The sequence below is a fragment of the Ammospiza nelsoni genome, chromosome 3 (assembly GCF_027579445.1).
Source record: "Ammospiza nelsoni isolate bAmmNel1 chromosome 3, bAmmNel1.pri, whole genome shotgun sequence".
NCBI classification, from domain to species: domain Eukaryota; kingdom Metazoa; phylum Chordata; class Aves; order Passeriformes; family Passerellidae; genus Ammospiza; species Ammospiza nelsoni.
This window is the reverse complement of record NC_080635.1, coordinates 77,447,260-77,465,698: the sequence shown is the minus strand read 5'-3', so window position 1 is coordinate 77,465,698 and position 18,439 is coordinate 77,447,260. Positions and strand designations below refer to the sequence as shown.

At 40.3% G+C, this 18,439-nt stretch overlaps 1 protein-coding gene across 1 annotated transcript in view; it reads right to left on the bottom strand.

Moving 5' to 3' along the window:
* Positions 1–5,333: 5,333 nt before the first annotated feature.
* Positions 5,334–18,439, bottom strand: part of NBAS (NBAS subunit of NRZ tethering complex) — a 160,851-nt gene continuing 147,745 nt past the window's right edge. Inside the window, exons 51-52 of the mRNA XM_059468667.1 lie at positions 14,492–14,620; positions 5,334–6,093 (exon numbers count right to left, since the gene is read on the bottom strand). Coding sequence (XP_059324650.1) covers positions 5,818–6,093; positions 14,492–14,620 — 405 coding nt within the window. The 3' untranslated portion in view covers positions 5,334–5,817. The remainder of the gene's footprint in view (positions 6,094–14,491; positions 14,621–18,439) is intronic.

Genomic DNA, 18,439 nt, shown 5'->3' with positions numbered 1-18,439 from the left:
AGCAGGTCCTCAGAGATCAGAGGGGTGGTAATGAAGACAAGTTTTTGAGACCTATGGTTTGATCAAAAAATGTTGAAAGTCTTCATGAAACATATTGTCTGAGTGATCAACTCCCACTGAGTCAGCCTTGCCAAACTTAGCCCCACATGTCACCAATGGCTTAGGTCTGAAGTTTTTAACAGCACTTAAACTTAACAGCACTTAATCAACAGCTTAATTTAAACAATTTTATGAAATATACTTGTGGAATTTACCATAGCACAATGGCAACTCACTTATACACCTAATTCATTTATGAATCTAAAGTACTTAAGAATTTAAGAAACATTCACAAGACTTTAACATGTTCATACTCACACACACACAGACTTAAAGGAATATGTATCATGTAGCATATATATCCCTGTGAAAATTCCCCATATTTTCAGGGAAGTACTCACATTGGGTGCCTTTGGATCTTCTCAGAGGATGAAGGCTGATCCTTGAGGAGTGGGGGTATCAGCCCAGGCTCTGGCAGCTTCTGGCAGCCATTCTCCAAATAAACGTGAGGGTTCTCTGGCTCACAGTGGTGTCTCACTCAGAGAGAGATGCTATAAACGTGAGGGTTCTCTGGCTCACAGTGATCAGAGATGCTGCCACAGCCCATTGTGGTCCAGGAGAGCTCAGGGGGTCTCACTTGCGACCATTGTTCATAGGGTCACAAGAGGGTGGGCTTTAGTCATAGTAATTTCCCATCCTGACCACAATTCAGGTCAGTAACTTCCTTTGAAAGTTCAGCTACAAAAATGTTGTTCCATTTGGGTTGTTATTCAGGCATTTTCTAAGTTTCTAAGGCTGTTCATTAAAACCAGGAGCTCATCAGACAGTGCAAGTTCCTGGGAGCAGAGAGTGTTTCTGAAAAGCTCAAGAGAAGCTCAGCCAGCTGCTGTTCATCAAGGCTGAGGCCTAATGAGCATTTCTGAGATCATGGTGTGGCCCAAGGAGGAGAGGGCAGTGTTACAACCACAGATGTACAAGAGAAACATAATCATAAATTAACTGTAACACACAGAGAGCAATTTCAGATTACTGCTACCACTGTGGAAAGGGAGCTCAGTGTCAAACGAAATAATCCTATGCAAACACTACCTCAGGTGCTCAGTAATAGCTAAATAATCGAATTGAGAAACATTTGTATGCCCCCGGAACTTTTGGTGTGTCTGCAACCTTTGATACAAGGCACAGCTCTGCTCCTGCCTTCCATATCTCAATAAATACACAAAAAATACAAAAAAATATTGTGTTTTTGCAGGTGTAGGAATTCTTACCCCTATGATGCAGGTATCCATATTCATAGAGTAGTTTGGGTTGAATGGGACCTTTGAAGGTCATCAATGAGCAGGGACATTTTCAATTGTATATCAGTCTCATACAACCTGACCATGAGTGTTTCCAGGGATGGGACAGCTACCACCTCTCTGGACAACCTGTGCCAGTTTCTTCATCCTCATTATAAAAATCTTCTTTCTAAATCTAATCTAAATCAACCCTCTTCTACATTATCTATCCTATCACAATGGACCCTACTAAAAACTTTATCCTAACTAAAATAAATAATAAACTAAACTAAATAAATAAATAAACTAAACTAAAATAAACATATTTCTTACAAGCCCCTGCAAGTACTGGAAGGTGCTATGAGGTGTCCTGCAGCCTTCTCCAGGCTGAACAACCCCAGCTCTCTCAGCCTGTCTTCATGGGAGAGGTGCTCCAGCCTCCTGATCTTTTTGTGGCCTCCTCTGGACTCTCTCCAACAGGTCCATGTCTTTTCTGTGCTGGGGGTGGCCATACTCTGGTACCAGATGGCCACTCTCAAAGCATCTTCTCACTGTGCAGAATGTCACAAACAGTAAATCACAAGAACTAGCACTATACAAGGAAAATATCTGAATCACATGTAGCCACCCTACTCATTGAATTGCACTTTTGTTAACAAATTGCAACATTTGTTTATAAATAGAAGTGTCTACTCTGCATGTATCGCAATGTCATACCGGCTATACTTAGTATTTCCAGCAGAAAAAGAAACTCTGAGTTATGATCTTTCTTTCCTAATCTCTGGTTCTAATTATTCAAAAGCAAGGTGATATATTTTGCTGCTTTGCTCTGTCTCCCAAGCAGCTAAAAGCTCCTTAAAGATCCAAACGCTGTCAGTGTCTTTCAGACAAAAGAGGATTAATTGCCCTAGGAAGCATTGCTCTTGGAGACACAACTCAACTCTTTATTCACTTCCTTTTGGGAGCAGAAATATCTCCAGAATGTGGAATTGTTTGAGGTAAAAAAGGAAAAGAAAATCCGCTTATGCTGTATTATGAACAAATCCCAATTGCAAATCAAATAAACTGACAGAACTGAACTGTTCAGTGCTCAGTATAGCAACAACCTGCCTAAAACTACTACCAAGGTGAGTTTCTTAACCTTTAAAAAGAAAAAAGAAAACAAAAACCAGAATCCAAACCCAACTCAATAGCACCTGCTAATGTATCCTACTCAATCCCAGAGAATTAAATGTTATTCTGCAATACAGAAGTACAGAAGATAGTAAAAGGCTGATACTGGGATATAGGTTCTTGTTATGTGCCTCTTCTCTTTTTTTCTTAAAGTTTCTTTGCAACATACACTAATATAGGCTGATAATTTTGGCTATATATACTAAAGTAATACTTTTTCTTACAGGTGAAAGTTCTGAATACAGAATAAATCAGGAATAATACAGGCTGCAAGGAAAGTATTGATCATGGATTTGTAATGCCAGCAAATGAGAAAATGGACAGGAGATCAATAACACTCATTAGAGGTTTTTCTACAGCTCAGTTTTAGAGTGACACTAAACACAAACTCCTCATGATCCTGAACAAGAATGGTCAGAAAATCTAGCACTGGATTTACCAACATGAGAACAAAACCTGCAGGCCAAAAGGCTTCACTGTAAAGTATTGAAATATCTTCTACAGAATATCTCAAAGTTTTATTGCTGGAGGTGTGCATGTTGTTTGCCCACATCTACTGGTTACCACTTGGTAATAATATTACCTTCTTTAATTTTTTCCTTTCTTTCCTCTGCAACTCCAATATGCTTGCTTTACTAGTCTGGGGCTCTTGGGACTGCCAACATAAGAGAACAGAATTAAGGCAATATAGCTGAATGATAGAAATTGGAATTTGGAATGTATACTAATATATGCATGATATAACCTCCCATAAACACTGAAGGACAGCTGGGACTAGCAAACACAAAAGATAAGTTAACAATCTGAAGAATTAAAGCATTGTTAAAAGTCTCATTACAAATCCTGTGCAATGGGGAAGTAAGGCTGACATCTGAGCCATTTTCACAGTCAGTAAAAGCTGGTAAAACAAAGCAGATCCCAAGAGGACAAACAAGAAGCTTTTCAACATGGGAACAATCAATACAGTTATCCTTGGAGGTTTTTCAGACCCAACTGAATGTAGGTTGGAGAAACCTACTCCAGCCATACAGGCATCCTGCCTTAAGCAGGAGGTTACAGTACATTACCCTAGAGATTGCTTCCAATGTCCTCTGGATCTTATAACATACAATGTTTCTGTACATTATTACATCAAAATTAGAACACAGGATTAGGCAAAAGATTCACAGACTAATTTTAAGAGTGTCTGTAAACACAAAACATCAAACCCTTCAGGTAATGCAGTGTAATAAACAGTGCTGTTGTTAAAAAACCTCTGAAAACAACAAAAAAAAATGTTCTGTCTTAATGAGACAGAAAGGCATTTAGAATCAGTCCCTGGTAAAATTAGAGAGCTTATTTTGTGAGATATTTGAGAACACCTGAAAGACAATGCAGTCACTGCTCACAGCCAGCATGGCTTCACGAAAGCAAAGTCCTGCTTATCCAACCAAATATCCTTTTAAGACAAAGTAACCCACCTTGAAAGGATGAGCATTGTAATTTTTTTGGATTTCAGTGAGGTTTTTGATACTCTCTCTCCTACAGGACATATCTCTACAAAATGTCCAGCACACAGCTGAATAAACACATAATGGGATGGGTGAGCAACTGGCTCATGGGTCAGTCACAAAGGGTGACAGTGAATGAGGTAACATCAGACTTGTCACCTGTCACTAGTTGGGTTCCACAGGGCTCCATCCTCAGCCCTGAGCTCTTCAACATCTCCATAAATGACCTGGATGAAGGACTGAAGGGATACTGAGCAAGTTCTCAGATGAGACAAAGCTGAGAGGAGCTGCTGACTCCCTTGAAGGCAGAGATTTTGACAAATCAAGAGGGACGGGCAATCAGCAACCATCTGATGTTCAGCAGAAAAATGGATGGATTCTGCACCTGGGATGGGGCAAACCTGGATGGACAGACAGACTGGGGCAATGAGAGGCTGGACAGCAGTGCCACAGAAAGGGACTGGGGATCCTGGTTGATGGCAAGTTCAGACTGAGCCAGCAGTGCCCTGGCAGCCAGGAAGGCCAAACCTGTCCTGGGGGCATCAGGGACAGCATGGCCAGCTGGGCAAGGGAGGGGATTGTCCTGCTCTGCTCTGCACTGGGGCAGCCTCACCTCCCGTGCTGGGGCAGCTCTGGGTGCTACAAGGTAAGAAGGGCATGAAACTATTGCAGAGTGTCCAAAGGAGGGAACAAAGATGGTGAAGGGCCCTGAGGGGAAGTTGTGTGAGGAGTGACTGAGGTCACTTGGTCTGTCCAGCCTGGAGGGGGCTGAGGGCAGAGCTCACTGCAGTTACAGCTTCCTTGGGAGGGGAGAGGACGGGCAGGCTCTGATCTCTGCTCTGTGGTGACAGGGACAGGGCCTGAGGGAAAGGCCTGAAGCTGTGCCAGGGGAGGTTTAGGTCAAATATTAGGAAAAGGTTTATCACCCAGAGGGTGGCTGGGCACTGGAACAGCTCCCCAGGGAAGTGGCCACTGTAGCAACCTGACGGAGGCTCAAGGAGCATTTTGACTCGGCTCTCAGGCACATGGTCCTGTGCAGAGCCAGGAGTTGGACTCCAGGATGCTTGTGGGTCCCTTCCAACGCAGCATATTCTGTAATTCTGCAAATATACAGATTTATGCAATTTTTCATAACTCAGGAAAAATGTAACTAAATACTTTGAAAGTACATTCACAATGGTATCAACACATGTTCAGGATTTAAGATGGGGCTTCCGAAATGGTGGAGAAAAATATCTCTTAGACTTTACCTTGTCCTCATGAATAAAAATCAGTAAGGAGAGACAGGAATTTCAGAAAAGGGGCTGAAGAAAGAAAATATTTATGTGCCTGAAAGGCTGAAAGAGATAGCACATTAAATGCAAAATATTTTATTTATTGCAAACAAAAGCTGTGATAACAACATTGCACAATACAGAATTTTAAGGTTTTGAAATTCTCAAAAATCACTCTTGTGACTTTTTTTGCTCTATATATATCTTTATATTTTTACATTAGTTTTACATTATGACAAGAGTAAATTACTTACAGAAATTAAGACAAATTGTATATAGCCTGCCACCCCACTAATGTTTCATTTATATGTAACTGAGTAACCATTTATCTTTGATCTGAAAGGATGATCAGATTCATTGCTTTGCTAATCATACAACAGAATTATACAGTCTGCACCAATAATTTTTTAAACAATTAGAAGTATATGGGAATTTACTGTGTGCTGTGTGTTTTCTACAAAATGTAGGTAATAACTCACTTTGTTACTTTACTAGAGCAACAATTTCTCCCTTTTGTGTAAGATCTCCAGCAAATATGCAGACAAATGCATAAGTCCAACATTTTCAGATCCAGTGCTGAACAGCCTGAAGGGCAGTAGTGAAAGTCCTGAGTGCAGGATGGGTGCCTCGATGAGCCATGAGGAGAGACCCGGCCTCTGCACTGAACCCTGCTTCCTTAAGCTGCTGCGCAATTTCCTCCACATCCCAGCCCCCCTGCCCCTGGTTGGCCAGGACGTGGTCAATGAGGCGTGGGCAGAAGGCCGTGGACATGCACTTCACCACCAGCTTGGCGTTGAGGAGCAAGGAGAGTATTTCAGCATCACAAGTAGAATCATCAACCTGCAAAGAAAGAGAAATTCAAAGTAATTAACAATTAATTACCAGGTACAGCCATCAGCTAGGACATGTCATGATGGCTCTGACTGCACAGTGTGACCTTCAAAGTGAGAGGAGTATTCCTCACAGATTACCTACAGGGATACAGGCTTTGCATATGTCAGAATATGTAAAGGTATGTCTTTAACACTCTACCACATTAATATAAATATCTGACCTGCACAAAGTTAAGGAATAAGAATGCTTAACAGTCTGGGATTACACCACCAGCTTTATAGACTTTTCACAGGTTTTCAGTCCCAGTGCAGCACAGATCACACCATTTAGCTCTATATCAAGAATGACAATCTGAGGAAGGTCAGAGCAGAGTATATTAAATTTTGGTCTCTTTATATTAATATATTACATTACATTTCACATGTTAATATGACAGGCAACATTCACACGCTCAATCAGCACCCACAGCAAGGATGAGATTTTCAAAAGAATGTAACATATTGAAAGATGTGAAACAGAGCTGCTACCTCTGAGAGACATCCTGGATGCCACAAAAAAATGTGGTAACTTGATATATGAGAACACAATTCTCTCTTGAGAATCTTGTCTGTAGCTTTGCAAATAACATTACAGAATACTTTAAATTCTATTTCAGTTAATTTTGATAGGTCCTTCCTGGTTTCTTTGAAATACAGCGCTGTGTTAATTTACCACTTAATGAAGCACAATTGAACAACTACATACAAACAAAAAAGGGGCCCCACCCAGAGGGGCCTTGACAAGCTTGAGAGGTGGCCCTGAGCAATCTTCATGAAATTGAACAAGTCCTAGTGCATGGACCTACATCTGGGCTGGTGCAATCCCAAGCACAAGCACAGGCTAGGCAGAGAATGGACTGTGTGCAGCCCTGAGGAGAAGCACCTGGGGATGCTGGTGGACAAGAATTCCAACATGAACCATCCATGTGCCCTCACATCCCAGAAAGCTAATCAATCATATCCTAAGCCGCATCCCAAGCAGTGTGGGCAGCAGGGCATGGGAGGGGATTCTGTCCCTTTGCCCTCCCAACATGGAGTGCTGCACTCATCTCTGAGATCCCCTATATAAAGACATGGACATTTTGAAAAGAGTGCAGAGGAGGCCACCAGGATGGTCAGAGGGCTGGAGCACCTCTCCTATGAGGACAGAGCAAGATGCTAAGACTGGAGACATTAAGGCCCTGGAGATACCTCACAGCACCTTCCAGTACCTAAAAGGGGCTACAAGAGAGCTGGAGAGGGACTTTTTACAAGGGCAGGGGGTGACTGGACAAGGAGGAATGATGAAATTGTAAAAGAGCAGGTTTGGATTAGGTATTAGCAATAAATTCTTTATTGTGAGGGTGGTGAGGTACTAGCACAGATTGTCCAGAGAAGCTACAGGTGTCTCATTCCTGGGAGTGTTTCAAGGTCAGGTTGGACGGGGCTTTGAGCTACCTGGTCTAGTGGAAGGTGTCCCTGTTCATGGAAGAGATTGGAACAAGATGATCTCTAAGCTCCCTTCCAAGCCAAACCATTCTGTGATTCTGTGATAAAAACAGGACCAGAGGAGGGCTAGACAATAGTATTAAGTTACTTTATTGTAACTTAATAAGGTGCACTAGTTTTCAATTAGTGCACCTTATTAAGTTACAAATAAACTTATCAAATTATGGTACATTTACAAAACCACCTCCCAGTTTAAAAGCAAAAAGAAAATTGCCTGATTACTTTCTGCTTAATTTTCTATAAAAATTATGTGCTAACATCCATGATTGGTACCAGGGTATCAGCAAGTAATAAACACCCTATGATAAGTTATTTAGCACCCCTGAAGAGCAATTCAACTGCTACACAGGACATAACTACTGCACAAAGGGAGATTGGCAGTGACACTTCACAGTTGTAATCAAGCCATTTTTAAACTAATTAGCACAGAAGGTCCAGTTTACAAAACAGTTCTAAGAACTGCAGGGATGTTCAGCCTTCAGGCTCTCCAATCTTAGTCTTCAATTATTTGGTAACTGCCAAAAGTTAACGATGGAAATGTTTTCCTGTTGAAGACAGGCTGATCATTAAATAAAATGGGCCAACAAACATCTGAACATGAGCCAGTGTGCCCAGGTGGCCATGAAGGCCAGTGGCATCCTGGCCTGGATCAGCAATCGAGTGGCCAGCAGGACCAGGGCAGGGATGGTCCCCTGCACTTGGCACTGGTGAGGCCACACCGCAAATCCCGTGTCCAGTCCTGCACCTCGCACTTGCAAGAAAGACACTGAGGTGCTGGAGCACGTCCAGAGAAGGGCAATGGGCTGGGAAAGAGTCTGGAGACTTATGAGGAGCTGCTGAGGGATCTGGGAGTGCTTATCTTGGAGAAAAGGAGGCTCAGGGGAAATTTGAATTTCCCATGAATTCAGGGGAATTATTGTTCTCTACAACTGCCTGAAAGGAAATTACAGTCAGATGGGGGTCAGCCTGTTCTCCTAATTAACATGTGACAGGACAGGAGGAAGCATCCTCAGGTCGTGCCAGGGGAGGTTTACATTGGATATTAGCTAAACACAGTTGTCAAGCATTGGAACAGGTTGCCCAGGGAAGTGGTTGAGACTTGGTTTAGAGAGGACTTTGCAGTGCTGAGTTAACAGCTGGACATGGTGAGACTTCACAGGTATTTTCTAACCTAAACAATTCTGATTCCAAAATTTCTAGTGTTGGCATCTTGCAGCACACCATGGAGCACACTAAGCCATTATCCAAACAGCTGCCATCTCTTCTGAAATGGGGCTGAAGGGATATCCTCTCGCACCTTGAAGCTCTGTGTGGTCTATTCTTAACTTGTATGTAGAATGGGACTTTACACAGGGCTTCACTGTTTGATTTTATGAACATAAAATGCAAATAGGAATTACAGTAGTGAGATTAAGCAGATGCAAGGTTAAAATTAAATTTTTTTAGGCTACTATTCAGTTAAGAAAAACTGCTATAAATTAGTGTGATTTTATATACCACAAATGTACAAAATTGAGAGACAAATCTGAAAGAAGACTGTTCCTAGCACAGACCATTACACATCTGAGCTATGCTACAGGGATGAAGATACCCATGCAACCCACAAGCAGAGAAACCTGTCTGCACTCACAAAGAAATGAGATCAGTGTGGTTTCACACGTAACAACACAGCTCACAAAAAAGGCTCTTGGGTTGTGCCCCACAGCTCATCCTTAGGCCCAAACAGATCAGTAGGTTTAAACTGTTTAAGATTTCCCATTTTCTGACTTGCAAACTGTCTGAAGACCTGGTAAGGAAGAGGAAATTTTTGTAATTTAGTTATCTCCAGGCAACTGGATGGAGACACATGATGGCAACCAGACCCTGTGAATGCATTTTGTGCAGTTAAGGCCACTGCCTGTTCCACCATTCTTTGGGAAGTCATGTGGGGTCTGGCAGGTGTGGGAAGAACACAGAGACACCAAGGGTTAATGAGAATTGCATTTAAAAGTAGGCAGCAAAGAAAGCTCAACTGACTAATTTACCAGTTTTACAGCTCCAGGTCATGCCAATTTTGGGGGTATCAATTGCACATATAAAAACATTTCTAGTCATTAGTTTAAATAAAGACAACAACTTACAGAGATTGTCAATGAATTGATACATGTTTACAAACCTTAAGTGAGACACCTTATACACTGAACAGCTCTGTTTAAATAGAACTGTAAGATTTTTTTTAATTAATGCATTGTAACTGTAGCTTAAGACTACATTTATTTAAAATTAATTTTAAATCAGAACAAGCATTAAAATAAAAAAAACCTACTAAAACAATATAAAAGGCAAACACAGAAAGCATATATTTTTAAAGAACTACACCACAGAGAGTACAGTAAGTTTTTTATGCAAGAAATTGCTCAGCAAAACTATGACTCTCCAAACTAAAAAAGAGACAGCTCCAAGGGCATAGGGCAGATAGCAACATCACCAAAATTATAAAGGGATTAATTAAAAACATTATCTTATTAAGACAGTAAAAAAATATAAAGTATCAAATTACCCTAGTGGGATCAGATTACAAGAAAATAAAAAAAAGGCTTTTTTCGCTCTTGAATTCTCTGTCAAATAATACTTGAAGATGTAAAAGCTCATCCAAATCTAGGAAAAAACTGCACAAAACCAAGAAAAGAAAACCACTGGCAATTACTTAGCAGATACATACAGCTGAAAATAACCAGAAGTTTGCAAAGTAGTATTTCAGAGAAAGAAATACTGTACATCTGCCCCATTCTTACTCCTCACTGGACTTGTAATTCTTCCATCTGTTCAAGCCAGGATGCTGTTCCAGATGGCATTTTGATCCTCAAAATGTTACATTTTAAAAAATATTAATGGAAATCAACCTCAAGAATTATTTTTGCTTGCCATACATACCAAATATTAGCCTACAGTAGACACAGACTCCTAAACACACTACATTTTCATTTTCAAAATCATTCTTTTGAGTCTGTAAGACAGTAAAACCCAGCAAGTAAAAAACAAGCACCTTACTATCCCAGTTTTAAAAAGCTGTTTTTTCTGGGCAGACAGCTCAGTCAAGATCTTACCAATGAATCACTTCTGATCTGCCTGCAGATGCAGAGCCCTTGCTATCCCAAGACTAACTAGTCTATAAAACTAAGAATATTGCTAATCCCAGAATCACTGTTCCAGTGATGTGGAATGCAGCTGACTGCAGTTTAAAGAGGTCTCAGAGGTGCAGGTTATCTTCTGCACAAATTAACACCCAGCCACTTTCCATATTGTGTGAATACACTATGACCCACAATAATGACAGAATCAGAGTGTATATGTAAGAGAAACATCATTATATGCCTATCTAGAACTCCATGCTAAGGGTGATAATTTTTTCATTACAGTAAAATCTGGGAGGTTTAAATGGGAGCAGCTTTCATTTTTCATATGCATCTCTCCTTCAGGAGAATTTGTCAGCGCAGATTTAGCATGGTGCCCACACACAATGTCCATGGTTACGAGTAAAAGATCTAATGGGGATAATTACATTAAGGAGAAGTGACTTTTTTCCCTTGGCTTTCCTATTTAGGTATTGGTTAATATCTGCTTCCAAGCACTGAGGTGTAGGCATTCAAGTGGTACCTCTGCCCTTATAGAGAGCACTTGGAAGTACTGCATCCAGGTGTGGAGCCTCCAGCACAAGACATGGACTTGTTGGAATGGGTCTAGAGAAGGTGATGAAGACTGTTTTAGGACCACCTCTCCTATGAAGATTAGCTGACGGAGTTGGGGTTTTCAGCCTGGAGAAGAAAAGGCTCTGGGGAGACCATACAACAGCCTTTCAGTACAACAGAGCTGGAGAGGGATGTTTTACAAGAGCATGGAGTTGGTACTAGATAGAAATTCTTCACTGTGAGGGTGGAACAGGTTGCCCAGAAAAATTGTAGATGCCCCAGCCCTGGAAGTGTGCAAGGCCAGGATAGCTTTGAGCAGCCTGGTCTAGTGGAAGGTGTCCCTGCCCATGCAGGGTTTGGAACTAGATGATCCAATTCCCCATCAGCACTGTTTGCACAGGCATCCAGAGGCTCTGGCATTACTAACAAGCAAAGTTTCACCTATAATTCCTGCATCAGAAACCCCATAAGTTATCAAAGGGAAGGGCTTCTGATGACCTAACACCAGTAAAGAACTGAAACTGCAGTTTCCCAGAGTATTCCCTTCTCCAGTATAATATGAGATGAAAATGCTTTTCTTTTTATTTGTTCCTGGAGTACAGATCTCTAAAACAAATAAATAAGGGGAAGAGAAACAAGTGACATAAAAAATCCTAGAAAAATAAACTGGAGAAAGATATTTTATCATAATCACCATTAGCTTATAATTTAACTATTTTTTAAAAGATTAAACCCCATAAAGTCAATAGCCATAAATGGCATACACTGGAGAACACTAGAAATTCCATTATTGCACACAAAATGTGTGATTGTTCATATTACATTTTTCAGTAAAACATGTTATGAAGGTAGATTCAGTACTTCATCACTGAAATTATAACATGCAAATAAAGCTGAGGTACTTTTTCAGACTAAAGCATTTTGCTTATTCCATTTTCTATTAAAGTATTGATTGAACAAGTATTGCACTGCTTATATTAGCCCCCACTTGTTAGCTGTTTTAACATGATAGGTACCAACAGGCAATAGAGTATTGACTTGCTCTCTCAGATGTATAAAAATCAGTTTTCATCTCTGAAAATGCACAGTGCACAGACAACACTGAAATCCCTCTCAAAAACAATCTGACTTTTAAGGGCTCTATTAGCAGCAATAAGATTATTTAGGCAAACTGTTTTTTTTAAATTACTCACACAGTACACAACATAGGGGAAGAACAGTTATTTCTGTTACTCAGAAAAGACAAGTGGCAGCTCGTTCAAAGATACACAATAAAAAGAGGGGTCTGCAATTTCAAAAAAGCTTACGCAAAAACTTGGTTGGTTTATTACAGGCAAAAGCTGCACAATTTCTAGTATCAGCACTTCAGCATCATCCTTAACTGTAAACATCCATAAAGCTGTCAGCAGCATACAACAAATGGCTAACTAATACATCCTATCAGCAAGCAAGTGCTGTATTTTTCTCACAGCCATGTTTGGGAGCTGTGTTAGCACTGGATTGGGGAATCAATAGCCATGATTCCCCTCTGCCAGAAGTTATTTGTCTGTTTCCTGTTTAATGTAAGCAGAAATGGCCTTCCTATGAAAAATTAATTTAGAATTTGACAAAAAGCATTAACTGCCTGAATACTGAATACTGTTTTTTAAAATGCAAAAAGTATGCATAGAAAATGATACTGAATAAACAACATTGGCATAGCTAAGTAATATATGCTCTTTCAGTACAACAGCAAACAATGTAATCATAAGAGATGCATACAAAACAAGGAGTAAGAGGTACTTTTTATACAATATAGGAACAGCTTTTACATTTAGCACAGCACTCTTCTGTACTAGCTGCTTTTCTAACTCTGTCACATTCCAGGTACTGGCTAAGCTCTATGCCTGGTGTAATAAAGTCAACATTTAAATCTTCATTGACTTAAAATAAAACATTAGACCAAAGCTAACTGCTTCAAAAATTCTAGGTTATTCAGCACTCTTGCAGAACTATATGCTCAAATTAATACTGAATTTAGAAGGAAAAACTAGAAACAACTTATCAAGCTGCCTCCTGTAAAAGAAAGCCAAAAAAACCCAAAATTATCTTGGGCATGCACAGGTATACAAAATGCTTTATACCAGCAAGAAGTTAATAAGGTTCCTGGCCCTAAAACTCCAATATAATGTAATCAGCTTAGAGTGTAGGAAAGCTGGAGCACACTAGAAAGAAATGGCCAGTTTCAAGAGCAATACAATTAGTAGCCATTCAGTAAGTGCTACTGCACAGCATTATGCTTTAAAAATAGTTAAATAAAATGTATTTGGACACTTACTCCTGCTGACAAGCTTCAGAATTAGTCAAAGAAGTCAATTTTAAAAGGCTAACAAGAACACAGATTAGAAAGTACATGCATATATTAGATTATCCGATTTGTGCTTGCTTTTCAATGAGATCATCTTGTTTAAAAGTTACCAAAAAGCCTTGTTTTGTAGAAATAAAATCTAAAATTGCAGGTGGTAAAAGAAAACAATCAATATACTATTGTTTTGGTGGTTAATATTTATGCAATTGTTTTGCAAAAAACATAGAAAATTTGTGGTTAGGAGACTAAATTTCAGCTTTTTGGGCATTCCTTCTTATTTGCTGAAAAGCAAATGTACAGGGAAAAGACATGTTATATGTAATGTTATATAGCAAGTGACATCTGCATTAATGTCTTCCAGTTCTCGCCCAAAGAAAAGGACAGTATTTAGATTTCTCCTCCAGAAACTCTGGCACCAAGTATGTTTAGAGTGGCAGGAAAGTCCCCGAACATCCCATCACATCAAAACCAGTGACATAACAGCTCTCCAAGTGTATATAAACACATGCCACATTTGTCAGAAACAAGCTGAGTCATACTATTATCACTTTAAAAACCCCAAAGTGAGGGAATATGAACACAGAGGTAACAACCTACTTCATGTATCACAATAGTTTCTGTTCCACCACACTGACATAAAACAGCACACACCAAGTATTCAAAGGAAGTGCTATGAGGTTTAATCACTCAAGTATGTATAAAAGCTCTTACCAGCCCTGTGTTACTGCTCACTGTGGACACAATAGCTGTGCAAAACCTTAACAATGGTTAAGTGTCTCAGCAGTCTCTGCTTACTACACCAGGATAAAAGAGCTAACTTATTACCTCAGCCTCTGAAAGGTGGCTCATTCAACTGTTCATACCTTAGCAACAGCTGTTATCTGCTCCAGTGCCACAGCATGAAGGTCTTGGTCTTTGCTTTCTACCAGCAGTTTCAGGGATGGCAGCAGGAGGGACTGGTTAAGCAGCAGCAAACATAATTCTTTTATACACTGAAATAAAAAGTAAATTCTCTCAGTGTGATCGCTGAAGTTACTAACATCATCATTCACAATGAAATTTATGAAAATTTTATGTCAAATACAAAATGAAAACCACACTTCCACAACAAATGAACTCCCTGTTGGAAACAAATCCTTGGAAACTAGAAAGAACAAATTTTAAAAATGTGGAATACGGGTTAAAGTGCAACATTTCTTAGATTAAGACAAGGCAGGTACTGAATCACCATTACAACCAGGAGTCTTACTGAAAAATAACAGCAGTCCCACAGCTCTCTGTGGGACTAACATATTTGTACTTAGTGAAATACTGCAAAACAGAGGAAGAAACGTTGACAGACACCTGTGACAATTCTGTAACTCAATTATGCAATCAAAAAAGTAGAATAAAGAGGAAATAACAGCACATACCAGAGCTGAATAATGTTTCTGTTGCAAAAAGTTTCAAAATTTTATACAATATTTTACACAATATAGGTTTAGGAAATTAAGTTTCTGCCATTGATCTATTTTCCCATATTTGATAATACACCATAAATTTAGCATCACACAACTTCAAGATAAAACTGTCCAGAAAATACCTTCTAAAATAAGGTGTTTTATACCTTTATACATAAGGTATTTTTTATAGAACATCCCTCAACAAATCTATTGTGCACTTCTAAAACTTTACCTTGTCCCTTAGTTAAACAACCAAACAACATGTCCTACAGGCGAGCTGTTGTATTTTCCTCAGTATTGTAGTGATTCGTCCATTTATACGTCAAAAAGTATTTCAACCTACAAATTATATTATAAATCAAATTATAACTTTCCTTTCCCTTTTTGTCATTTCTGAGAATTTAGGTTGCTTGTCACAACCACTTCTGAACGAGGCCCATCAGAGATGTCCCATTTTCCAAGGCACTTTACGCTAGGGACACTGGATATTGTATGATAGTTACATTGAAAATGGTATCCATCTCTTAAGAGATGCTCTCTGTTTCACTCTAACAATTTGAGAGCAATTGTCAAAGGAGCTCATCAGCTAAATATTAAGCTAAGAGAATGCAAGTCATGTATTTTTTATGTCTTTTGAACTTTAATGATAACTGTAACAATTTAATGACCAAGATGATTCACACATTTAGTAGCATAGTTTCAGCAGCCGTGAGCCTAAAAGCCTAATTATTATTTGAAGATGAGGAGACATTAAATATTTCAAATATAATGTACTGCACAGATACATAGCTTTGCTTGGGACAGGAAGCTCTCTGGCTTTTCCAAATTTATACCTTCAAGAAAAACAGCCTAGAAGGATATATTCCATCACAGTAAACTCTGAGTCACTAAGGCAAGCCTTGTTCTCTTATTCAGACTTGTTCCTTTAAACTCATATTCAGTACTGCTACTGATTGTTGATGCTTTAAATCACACAATATACCGAGTTGGAAGGGACCCACAAGCATCATCAACGTCCAGCTCCTGGCCCTGCACAGGACCATCCCCCAGAGTCACAGCACATGCCTGAGAGCAGTGTCCAAATGCTTCATAAACTCTGTCAATCTTGGTGCTGTCACACTTCCCTGGGGAGCCTGTTCCAGTGCCCAACATCCCTGGGGAAAGAACCTTTTCCTAATATCCAACCTAAATCCTGTGACAAAACTTCAGGCCATTTCCTCAGGTCCTGTCCCTGTCACCACAGAGCAGAGATCAGTGCCTGCCCCTCCTCTTCCCCTCCCAAGGAAGCTGTAACTGCAGTGAGCTCTGCCCTCAGCCCCCTCCAGGCTGGACAGACCAAGTGACCTCAGCCACTCCTCACACAACTTCCCCTCAGGGCCCTTCACCATCTTTGTTCCCTCCTTTGGACACTCTGCAATAGTTTCATGCCCTTCTTACCTTGTAGCACCCAGAGCTGCCCCCAGCACGGGAGGTGAGGCTGCCCCAGTGCAGAGCAGAGCAGGACAATCCCCTCCCGTGCCCAGCTGGCCATGCTGTCCCTGATGCCCTCAGGACAGGTTTGGCCTTCCTGGCTGCCAGGGCACTGCTGGCTCAGTCTGAACTTGCCACCAGGATCCCCAGTCCCTTTCTGTGGCACTGCTGTCCAGCCTCTCATTGCCCCAGTCTGTCTGTCCATCCAGGCTTGCCCCATCCCAGGTGCAGAATCCAGCACTTCCTCTTGTTAAACCCCACACAGTTGGTGATTGCCCATCCTTGTGATTTGTCCAGGTCTCTCTGCAGGGCCTCTCTGTCCTTGAGGAAGTCAACAGCTCCTCCCAATTTAGTGGAATGGGCATGATTGTTGTGAATGATATGATGTGGATCAAGGAATAAGAAGACTAAATAAATGCTTTGTCTGAGCATTCACATGCTTATTAAACTCATGGTAATTTCATATTCCACTGGATTGCTTCCGAGCTGCATACCTGCCATTCTAGCAAACTTACTGAATGAAAAGTCACGGAGTCACTCTACACGTCTTTTCTTGAAAATGTATTCACACCAATATTCAGAAAAATAAATTCTGAGAGTCATAAAATACATCTGAGCAAAACAGCAATTTTATCATGCTTGGAAACACTTCCCTCTCAAAACCAGCTGGACAAGTAGAATAACTTTCTGCCTGATGGTAGCATGTCTAGCAGACATACTCAGTCTTAACTACCATACCCAAGTACAGAAGAAGTCATAATCTCTTCTGAAGAAGAAAGACACATTCCAACAACTGCATTTCTTTTTCCACAGGAAGGGACTGGACAGCTTGCCAGCCATGGAAGACTGTCCAAATAGTACAAGTATCAACTTGTATCACTGCCACTAATGACTACAGGGCTGCTCTGGACAGGAATTGAAAACCCAAGCCCAGGAAAGAAGGCGTCACCCCCAGCACTTCTCAGAGCAACATAAGTGGGTTTCTGTTGTGCAGTGAGCAGTTGAAAGCATTCAAATATCTGCTGCCTGCCATGAGAGGCACTGCTTAGAGGGGGTTTGATGTTATCTGTGAAAAGGCCAAGGGAAGCCCAATTCAAAATCTGAATTACCATTATTTAGCTGAAACTTTTGTATGACAACTTTTGTCTTCTCTCTAGTTATGCAGCTATCAGTGGCTCACTGTGACATCAGCAAGGCAAATAACCCATATGTCATAGGAGTCTGTTTTGGGTCCAGTATTATTCAGTATTTTCATGGATGGCCTGAAGGGCCAGATGATGAGTACAAACAGCATTATGTCTGGAGAGGCTAAAAACAGACTGAAAAACACCATTTAAATTCAACATTATCTGAAGAAAATTAGCAGACACAACAGTGTATGGACAAAATCACACAATCTAAAATCATATATAAATCCCAACAAAAACTAGCTACAAAAATTAGAAAAAAAGGAGACCAACTGTCTGCTGTATTATTACAGGAGATAAGTATCTCAGCCTCTAGGACCTCAGGGTGATTACAGATAAGGGACTAGATGCATTCTCCCATGTTAACTGACACATGACCCATAGGCTGAGAGAAGAACATGAGATATTCAGAGGAGTCACATTTTTAACAATTACGGGGTGGAGAATGATTTATCCCTTTCTAAAGAGATTAATCAGACAGTGCAGATATTGGACAGTCCAAGCATGTGTCTTCCAGGCAAATAAAACAATGCTTTCTTCCACTAAAAGGAATGCAGGTATCTATCCATTGAATACTGCAAATTAAAATCCTAAACAAATAACCCCACAAAACACCATCCCACAAAGCAAACACAGAACAATTAAAGCTATATAGCTATCCAAAAGACATTTAAAAAGTACTTGGCTTAAAAAGCTAGATAGATAGTAGGAA